The following is a 10,901-nucleotide window of genomic DNA, read 5'->3' on the forward strand; positions in this document are numbered from 1 at the left end:
TTCATTACTTTCAGGACAGTTTACTTGTTGCATTCACAATATTCTTCAACGAGTTTGAATGTTGCAATTCAGAAAAGTTCGAATCAGCCTGCTCGCTTGTCTGAGACAGTAGGAGGTACTTCTAATATCAGTACAGGAATATCCAAGGAGGTCAGAAAAGATTGTGAATCAACATAGTCTGAACTCTCATTCAATGGAAGCACCTCAGATACCGGCATGCATCATTTGTGAGAGGTGGTCATTCCAACAAAGGAAGAGAGACAGTGGAAATGCAGCAAATAGGCTTTGTTGAAGAAACTGAATTCTTCGACATTTGTAGTTTTTGACAGACAATATTCATAATTTTACAAAAGAGAAGTTTAATAATCAAACTGGAATACTAAATAAGGGGCTTTCATGTATACCTAGTGCACATGCTAATGCTACTCATAACTCTCATGACTTTAAAACTTTTTTGTAGGAAACTGAATTTGCAGTACATTTTTTGTGTGAAAAAGATATAATTAATGTTAACAAACTTTGTCATAGATATTTTAATTTAACTAAACAAGAAAGGGATGCTTTAAATGAACTTGGAAAAGGGTTTGATTTCATGTTCATGAAAGCTGACAAGGGTTGTGGGCTTGTCATTATGTACCACACAAATTATGTTACAGAAATGTTAAAAATGTTAAATAATTTTTGAATATAGAAAAATTACATTATCAGAGATTTATTGTAGATATATTTACAGTTCTTTACTTCATTTGTTAGCAGATAAGTATATTACTTTTGATTGTTTTCAGTTAAAGCTCCTAGACTAGTCATAGTTTTTGGGATTCCCAAATTACACAGTCAACTTTCCATTTACCATTTAGGCCTATTGTTTCAGCTTTAGGTAGTATTAATGAGGGGATATAAATATTTTTGGATTATATTTCAAATCCATTAGTTCAGAAATTGTACAGCTATGTCAAAGATTCTTAGCTGTGAAGTTGTATTGTAACAAAAACCTAGACTTTTTTTACAGTTTAGAATTTTTATTAAATCTCCACCTGTGCCAGGTACCCAGCAGCCTTTACCCCCCCTACTACTCTTCATAGTATTAGCCTCTCCTGCCCTGTATTGACCAGCTCTGTCCTCTGTCTTCTGCCTCTTCCTAAATACTTTCAATTGTACTTTTGTATTTGACCACTGGGTGGCTCCCTTCCCTAGGCTCCTTTATTAGGCTTAAAAATATTCCTGACCTCTATCTCCTTATCCACTCTGTAATACTGTATGATCCTGCTAGTTACCTGTACTTGCTGTAGTCCTTTTCTCCTTTCCTCAATCTCCTCCTACAGACTTTTAGCTCTTGTTGGTGTACACATATTCTAGCACTCCCCTCTTACCTAGCACTGCTAAGAAGTTAGCTGTATTCAGCTATTTCATTGTTTCTGACACTATTCCTCACTTGCTCTAACCTGCTCCGTTCGCCCTGCGGGCTCACTCTGCTCCCCTACCCTACCCCCAATTTCCACCCACCCCCAGTGCACCTACCCGTACACTTCCCAAGCCACACCTCCATCCTCTATTATCCAATAGCTCTCACTACCTCTTTAACATACCTATCCAATCACCTGATACCTCCAACTACCTCATTCTTTTCCCCTTCAACAACTCCACCCTTTTACCTCCTCTCTTTTCTATCTTATATCTCCCAGCTTCTATCTCCCCTTTGTCCCAACCATGCCTATTGTAGGCAGGCCTTGCCTCTCTTATAGCCTTCTCGCTCTTACTATTCTTACCCCCCTATTCTTATCCCACTACCTCACCTACTATGAACATCTTAGCCTTACAAGATTTCATCCCACCTTAAAGCAAACAACTTTATTTAATCCTCTAACCTTACAAACACACTTTGACATAACATCCTCATCTTTCTACCTTCATCCACAATTTCATATTAAGTATTCTCACACTAGAAAACAAATCCCCATCTTCTCTAAACTCTTGAAACACCTTTATAGCCCTCTACAACCCCTATTACTACACGGAGATATTCATCCCAATCCTGGCCCAAACAATACAATCTCTGCTCCTCACTCTGACAAACCCATTATGTCTCATATCTTCACTAGTGCCAATAACTCCGTCCTCATAGGCCACCTTAATATACATAGCTTAAATAATAAAATAACCCTACTTCATGCCCTGCTGCACGTTCACTCTTTTGATATCCTATGTCTCACAGAAACATGGCTCAAACCAATAACTAAAGACAATGATATAATCCCACCCGGTTATAACATCCTGAGATCTGACCGTCTAAATAAAAAGGGTGGTGGGGTAGCAATACTATATAAATCTCAATTACGGGTTACACCACTAAATATTCAACCTCCCTCTTCCAGTAACACTGAAATCCTAATCTCTAACCTGCAGCTAAATGCTAACAAATCATTACATATAATTTGCTCCTACATCCCACCAGGAAACAATATTAATACTCTCGAAAATGTCCTCAACTGGCTCTCCACATCCCTTCCACAAGAAACCATACTCCTTGGAGATTTTAACATTGACTGGAACTGTTGCAGCTCACCAAAACCAACCTCTCACATAAACCTGTATGGCTTCAATCAAACCATTACCTCCCTCACCAAAATACACAAACCAAGCAACAAGCAAGCCATCTTAGACTGGATACTAGTCAACAGTAACCCCCTCTCCTATAAAACAGGCATACTGCCTGATGATATCAGTGATCATTCTCTTACCTTTATTACCAGACAAAAAAACACTATACCTAACCAAACAATCTATAGAACTATCCATAATAAAAAAAAACTCAACCCAGCAAACTTCAAAGCCGAACTTAAAGCCTGTAATTGGTCACGCCTTAAACACCTACAGCTTGACAAAGCTGTTTCTTATTTTAACAATAAATTTCTACAAATCCTAGAACACCATGCCTCCTCTAGGACTGTGAGAACTAAGAATAAACCTGCACCTTGGCTCACTAAGGAGACAAGGCAAAAAATACTTCAAAGAAATATAATCTGGTCTAAATGGAGAAATACTAAAAACCCATCTGATCATGAAAACTATAGACAGCTGAGAAATGCTACAAAGAAATTGATACTCCAAGACAAAAAAACTACTATCATAAACTCCAGCAAGCTCAACATAAAAGCCCACAAAAATCTGGTCAGGTATAAATAGCCTACTCCACCCCAGGCACTCCAAAACACCTACTCCAGCTAACTTGACTCAGAAATCTCCCAACCAAATTGCTAACTCCTTTAATAGATTTTTTATGGACACAGTCCAATCATTAGCAAGTACTCTATCTCCAGCCAGCATCTCAAATACTTTCTCTCAAACCAGCATACCTCATGTCTTACAACTACAACCTGTACCTACCTCTCTCATCCACTCCCACCTGCATAAACTAAAACCATGTACCCCCTCTGCTCACCTCCTTCCAGCTGAATTTCTGCAAAAAGCAGCTAGAGTACTTGCCTACCCTATCTCCATCTTAATTAATAGAACTGTCACAGAAGGCTATATACCAATCCTTTGGAAGATTTCACATATTATCCCTCTACATAAAGGAGGTAACTCAACTGAACTCACTAACTTCTTTCCTATAGCTCTACTTTCTCCTTTGGCTAAAATCATGGAGAAATGCATTCACCAGCAACTTCTTGATCATCTCCTCCAAAATAATCTTTTAGCTGACTGCCAGCATGGCTTTAGGCCTTTTCATAGTACTACAACTGCACTCCTATCCTTCTCTGACTCTGTTAATAAAAATCGAAACAACAAATTGCTCTCCTCTGCTCTCTTTCTAGACCTCTCCAATGTCTTTGACATGGTAAAGCATCATTTAATGTTAGATACACTTACTTCACTTTCAATTCACATTTAAATGGTTTAAATCCTATCTTGGAAATAGACAACAAGCAGTCCTCTGGGACAACAACCTATCTAGTCTACTCCCTATCTCCATTGGAGTCTCACAAGGCTCTGTTCTGGGGCCCCTCCTCTTTTCTATTTTTATCAATGACCTGAAAACATCACTACCCCAAACCACCTGTATTCAATATGCCGACGACTCAACATTAATCTGCACTGCAGCATCTACTGCTGAACTCCAGTCTAACAAGCAAAAAATGTTTACCTTAGTTGAAAACTGGTTCTCCAAATGCTCTCTCCTCCTTAACCCCCAAAAAACAAACTTTTACTATTCACCCCTACCCAGAAGGCTCCCTCCATAGATTTCACAGTTATATCAAACAACGGCACTGTAATAGCACCTGACACAACTACCAAACTATTAGGTGTAACAGTTGACCATAATCTCAACTTTGACACTCACATTAACCTTACCATCAAATCAGTGAATAGAAAACTTGGTTCCCTCTATAGGCTAAAACCCTTCCTTACACCTACAGCCAGGACTACTATTGCCCAAACGCACCTACTATCCACCCTTCTCTATGCCTCCCCAATTTATACTAATCTATCCAAATACAGTCTAAATAAGCTGGCCACATCTTACAATAACATTGCTAGATTTGCCACTGGATCCCCTTTCCATACTCACCACTGTCAAAACCTAAAACAACTAGGATGGCTGGAACTCCAAAACCAGATGCTCTTTCAACAATTAACTAACAACCACAAAATCTTGTGGCATCCTACAAATATTCCCATTCTCTCTAACCTGATCAACCCATATAAAATTCTCAGTACCCTACGCTCAGCAAATAAGCTACTAGTTGCAACCCTTAAATCCAACAACAAATCTGGCAATTGTTTATTTACTAACTCTATTGGAAATCATTGGAATAAGCTTCCTAGTCAACTAACATCCCCCACATCTACTCCACTTTTCAAAAAGCAATTAAAAACCTTTCTTAACTCACAATGGCTATGCCTATGTACTAATACCAGCTGAATCTCACTTATCTCTATTAACTTTTTTTTCTAATTTTATTAAGTTTCTGTGTTAAACTTCTGTGCTTAAACTGTCTGTATATAGTCCTGTATTGATCTTTGTAAATAGTTAGCTCTTTGTTCTTTGCCTACTATGTTTAATCTTTTCTCATGTAATTTAAACATAGGCCTATCGATAAGGGTGTTTTTTTTTATGTACATTATTTGCTATATAACTAATGTGGAGCTTTTCTCCCCGGGCCTCTACTGAAAATGGACATATATCCAGTTAGACTAGCCCGGTCAACAAATGTAAAATAAATAAAAAAATAAAAATAAGAAAATGGACTAGGTATTAGCGAATATTGCAATGTAGATGTTATTAACCAATTGGGTACTATTTCCCATCCCCGTGAGTTTGATTACCAATAAGCTAGGTCCTTTTTTAGACATGATTGAAAGGACATCCAGTCAGTTATCAAGATGGTCTCCATACCTTATTTCACTGGAAATAAGATATCAAAATGCCAACTTGCATTAGACAAATCAAGGCAGAAACATGAATTATCCAGTAAAGAACAAGAAAAGATACAGGTGTATCAAAACATAGCCCATTCTCAGAATCTTCCTACATGGACAGAAGCTGTGGAATCAGTTCAACCCATAACCCTAGTTTTACTAAAGTCTCAGAGGAATTACAAGAAGTAATACTATCTGTATGGAACTTTCATAACCTAAGTGTATTTTTTCACTGGGTGAGCTTGAGTTATTGTTAAAATGTATATCTTTTATTCCCACAAAAAGGGAATAGTTGGTTAGCTATATACTAGGCTAATGACCATCAGGACCTTTATAAGCCTAGCCACACAACCCAAACCAGTTTATCTCCTAGTAACATCTGCATCCTAACTGGGGGTCATATTTGTTAAGTGGGGTATGTTAGGAGGGTGCTAAAAGTTATGTGGGTTATGTTAGTTAGGGAATGTCTACTGTTGGCCATGGTCTATAAGAGACATGAGGGCCAGCCCATGGGAAGAAATTATGATTAGATTACCTATCCAATGCAAGTTAGGGAATGTTTACTGTCAACTGTGTATAAGAGCTATATAATGTAGGAAAGTCTTCAAGGTACACCACCACGAGCTTTATTCAAAGAAAAACAATAACAATGATAAAAACACACAAAATTCTCAGTTGAGATAAGCACTTTCGGCTTCTTGAGCCTTTCTCAGATCATAAATAAGTGCTGGGTAAAAACATATATACTGTATTGCAGCCAATCCAGTGGCTTAAAAGTGTTTTTTATCCTATCAGCATTGCAACCCTTAACTCTTAGTCCTTGGTCAAAAAAAAACTCTGCACAAGATTTAGCTTCCAGTCAAAAATCATTTGCTGCTGCTGCAGTGTTCTCAGTCAGGTACAGACACTCTCTGTTCTTTGCATCTCTGAACTCAGAGAAGGATAACACCCTGTAGTGTATAAATACCAATCAAATTCTTTAAATATTGTTTCCTTCTGATCACTGATGCAGCCTATTAGAGGGCTATTACCAAGCTCTCAGCCAATCTTGTAAACACTGCTATTTATCATTGTTCACAAGAACTTTTCCATTACTAACCTGCTGTAAAAAGTGAGCAATGTTAACCTAATGAAGTGGTTTTACCACTTTTTTAACTTAATTTTAATATTTGTATTTGTATTTTATTATTCGTGCTCATCTATGCTGTTTATTAGCAAAAGCTTCCTAGTGAACAGAAAAAAATATCCCAAATTAAGCAAAGTTTCAAACGAGGAACAAAAACCTTAAAAAAGGGTTCTCATCCTGAGTCTATTCCAGAGCATGGAGATGCCCTGAGTCACATACCTGCCTTCCCATCATGTTCTATTTATGTTACAAGCAAAGTTCAAATCCCTGGATCTTATATTTCTTGTGCTACTCATTTTGCAGATGTGCAAAAGCTCCATCAGGCATGGATGTAAGGATGCTTTAAATGCCAAGCACAGATCACTTCTCAACAACCTGTAAAGAGACTGAGTATAGAGACAGGTCTCTAAGATGATTTGTATAGGACAGTGTGTTAGTAACCTGGAATTCCCTTGGTGAGAAACCTTTTCCCATATTCAAAAACTAGGGAACTAGAGTGGGTTATAAGATTACGGGCAGATATGGGAAAAGGTTTAAATGATAAATTGAGCATTAAACCCATTTTGATGAAAAGGGACTTACAGAAGTAGCAATGTCCAGTATTACTGGATATAGCTAGACCTACAGTCTGTCCCCAATTCATCAGTCTGTAAGTATGTGCATGATGGACATAGTAATACAGGTTCTCTATAGTATGGCTCCCTCCATTGTTGTATTACAGTCTGTTAAGTATTGCTTGGAAATGTTTATGATTAGACAAGATAGAATTGTTTTTATCTGGTTGATATATATGTTCATATAAATGTTTATATGTGTATTTGTATGATTTTTTAATATATGAGTGCTTGTAGGAATGTTTAATTTGAGTTCTATAAGACAATGCTTGGACATAATTGTCTGTTTTCCCTTGCTTTTTATGCCATGTGATTTTAAATTTGATTGAAGGGGAAGATGATTATCATAATTAATTGAAATGGTAAGTATAAATTCTGGAGAGTACTGTTTTGTATTGTCTGATGAAGTGGCTTGGGCCATGAAAGCGCTCACCTGGTACTTGATTTGTTTAATTTCTGTTATTTTATGTTTTGTACAGCCGTGGTCTGGTGCCTCCTTTACCTGCTTTTTAACTTCTTAACTTATATTTTGGATATAAAATACTTTCACCAACAATGATTACATATACTACACCAAGTCTGAAGCAAGAGGTAGCGGAACTATTTTACATGAAAAATATAAAAACATGTATATATAATAATAAGAGTAAATGCAAATCATTTTAACTGATAGCCCATTCTCTATAATGTCCAGTAGAGTGTGTGTTATTGTGCTAATAACTCCATTTCAAGACTGTAGAGGATCTCTACCTGTGGCATTGAGCCTCAGAACACCCCTGGGTGTGCGTTATTTCCAGTAATGCACACCCTGTTTCTTATTATTGCTGGCTTAAAACAAACATGCATCCAAATTGTTACTTGAGCTGACGAGTGCAAAACTCAAAAAGAATGTTGTCATCTTTAACTTTAAAAAATTTGCCCACAACCAAATTTAGTAATTCTGCATCACAAATCCATAACTGAGGCTGATCTACCACTAACCTTAAGGCTAGACATGTTATAATGACTGCTTCATGATAAGCACCTCAGTACAGCTTCTGGAATTAATTTCTTTCACAGAAGTGAATGGGAATGTTTTGATTGGTGGAGAGTATGTGCTGCTGATAGGTAGTGTTGTTAAATATAAGAAATACAATTGTGATGTTTCTAAATCAGTAATCCATTAAACTCTTTACATAATGTGTGCTAATAGATCCAGATGGATTTCAGTGTCCTAGTACTGGACTCGTGTACCAATGTATACATTTTGAAGGCTTTTTGTGTTATTTTTGCTTTTCAGAGCTGCAATCAGTGGTGTACTGCATGACTGCTTGAACAAAATGAGTTTTGCTTTTGTAAACTTGTCGTAGCCTCTTTTGTGGTATTTTATGTAAAAAAAAAAACATGCATTATCTGTGTGCTGCCCCTGATATGCACAGTGTCGTTATTTTAGCACTGTTTTATTTATGTGAATTTCACAGTAGTAGCCTTTTACACTGACCTGTAGTGATTTAGTTAAGATTAAATTGCCCCATATATGGCATAACCTATACTAGGAGTGTTTGCTTTCCTAATAAAATTATTTCACAAAATCATTTATGTTATTCTGAATCTCATTTGTTGTATTACTGTATATCCTATGAATAAAATTGTTAGCATGTGTTCCTTGCATACTTTAGAACAGAACTATTTAGTCAAGAATCAAAAATCATAAATTTCTTACCATCACTTTTTTAAATCAAAACAAACATTTTGACCACACAAATCTGCTTAAATGTTTCAGTTTAATGTTGCTGTTGGAGTACTCTTAACTAACATGTTTTGACGTAAGAATGAACGTTTATACTAATTATGCAGATTCAGAAACACACATGGTATTGAAATATACAGCTCCTCATTGCACTAATCACACAATCCATTGAATTATAAATCAGCATGAGGCACACAGCAGAAGGCATCGTTTGATATAATCTGAGTTTTACAAATTGCTGTAGTACAGTTTACTCAGTATAAAATGAATCTAAAAAGTAATGCCAAAACTGCGTGAAATAATGCATTACATTACATTTAGTATCAAGCACACTGTTTGCATTAAGTGCCCAAGAGCATAATCTGGAAGATGCAGTTTCTGAGATAAAATATGTAAATAAAAGTGATTTCAGTAAAGAAGAATAAACTCACTGTACTGTACTGTATAATATTTGCCTTATAAATTGCAGCAGCATGATAGCAAGCCGAAAATAAACATGCATTGTTTAAATGTGGCAGGTATGGGAACAAAATAAATATTATAGTTAAAAGCTTGTTTTCTACTAATTCAAGTGAGTATTTCAATTTATTCTCTGCTCATTCCAGTGACATCTGTTCCAGTGATAACACTTAAGTTAAAATGTGATATATTAGTAAACAGCCAGCATATATAACAAACAATGTGAACCACTCAAGCCTTGCAAAGTAGCTGGGTTTCCTGTTACCTTGTACTTGAAGGACAGCACTGGAAGACAAGGAACCACTAGAGTTTTGGGCCCAGACAACATATTGCCCAGCATCTTTATCACACACCTCATGAATGAATACAGTATGTTTTCTTTCTTTTTTTGAAAGTTGTAAGTGCGTGTTGCTGGTCAGTTTCTCTCCATTCTTGTACCTAAAGTGAAACATGTTATTTTTTTTTTCAAGTCATATTGTTCCATTTAAAATATCATAACATATATGTATTGGTCTTAGATAAAAATCTGGCTCTTTAGTCTGCTTCAACAACTAGATAAATGGTTGGTTATTAAGCAAAAGGGGTGCATATGCTAAAAGTTTTATTGCAAAATTATGCAAACGATTAGGAATCCATGGTTTACTAAAATTGAAAATGGCATACTCCTGATTAATTCAATTGTCTAGGTCATATTGTTTACTTAAGCTGCTGGTGATCTGCATATGACTGCTGGTTCAGAAGCCAGACAGTCATCTGACAGCAAATAAGCCTCTGCATAAAATGGTAATCATCCGTCAAGGGATCTTGGAATGCATACTGCTGGCCAGGTAAGGAAATCAAAGAGAAAGCAATGATAAGAAAAAAAAATAGTCTGAAAGGTCAGTGGGGATATAGAAAACAATAAAAATGACTAAATCTCAAATGCCAATTTTCTTTTGAGAGCAAACCTTATCAAAAACCATGTTGATGGGGGTGCCTCCTATTCACCTTAATTATAAAACACTACAGTACTTTATACTGAAGTAAATATATGCCAGCTTCCGGACTTAACCAATTTTGGCTTTAGTATGCCATGGAATCAGTTATTTCAATATATCTGATAGCATCCAATGAATTAAAGAATGGTCACTATATCAGCTATAGACTCATTTTACCCTCCATATGGGAATAATTATTGGAAATCTTTCTATAACAACCACATCTCGATATGCTACACAAGTTATGAACATACTTATTGCAATTCTTTCAGAAGTGATATCATTACAGCATTTCTGTTTAAGATTTGATGTAAAACACCAGAAAAGAATGTACTATTCTTGAAAGTATTCTGCAGTTTAGCCCATTTTTACGTATGGCTTTATATATAACAAAGCATTGTAAGAGTAAATTAGAAGGTATTAGCATACTACAAATAATTAAGTGATTGTGCAATGAACAGATTCTTAAGCATTTTATTAGTTTATGATTTTTCACTTGGAATGTACATATTAAAGTTACAACATGACAATCATATTTAAGTAATATACTGTATTTAGCAAATGGATATTGTCAA

The 10,901-nt window shown here is 36.1% G+C and overlaps 1 protein-coding gene across 4 annotated transcripts in view; it reads right to left on the minus strand.

Annotated features, from left to right (window-relative positions):
* CCDC141 (coiled-coil domain containing 141) overlaps window positions 1–10,901 on the minus strand; it is a 2,268,332-nt gene that overhangs the window by 370,512 nt on the left and 1,886,919 nt on the right. For all 4 annotated transcript variants that reach the window (XM_044075309.1, XM_044075306.1, XM_044075307.1 and 1 more), the window contains one exon: window positions 9,615–9,787. In XM_044075309.1, the coding sequence (XP_043931244.1) occupies window positions 9,615–9,787 (173 nt within the window). The remainder of the gene's footprint in view (window positions 1–9,614; window positions 9,788–10,901) is intronic.

This window comes from Protopterus annectens, chromosome 6.part0, assembly GCF_019279795.1.
Source record: "Protopterus annectens isolate FY-2018-M chromosome 6.part0, PAN1.0, whole genome shotgun sequence".
Lineage (NCBI taxonomy): Eukaryota > Metazoa > Chordata > Ceratodontiformes > Protopteridae > Protopterus > Protopterus annectens.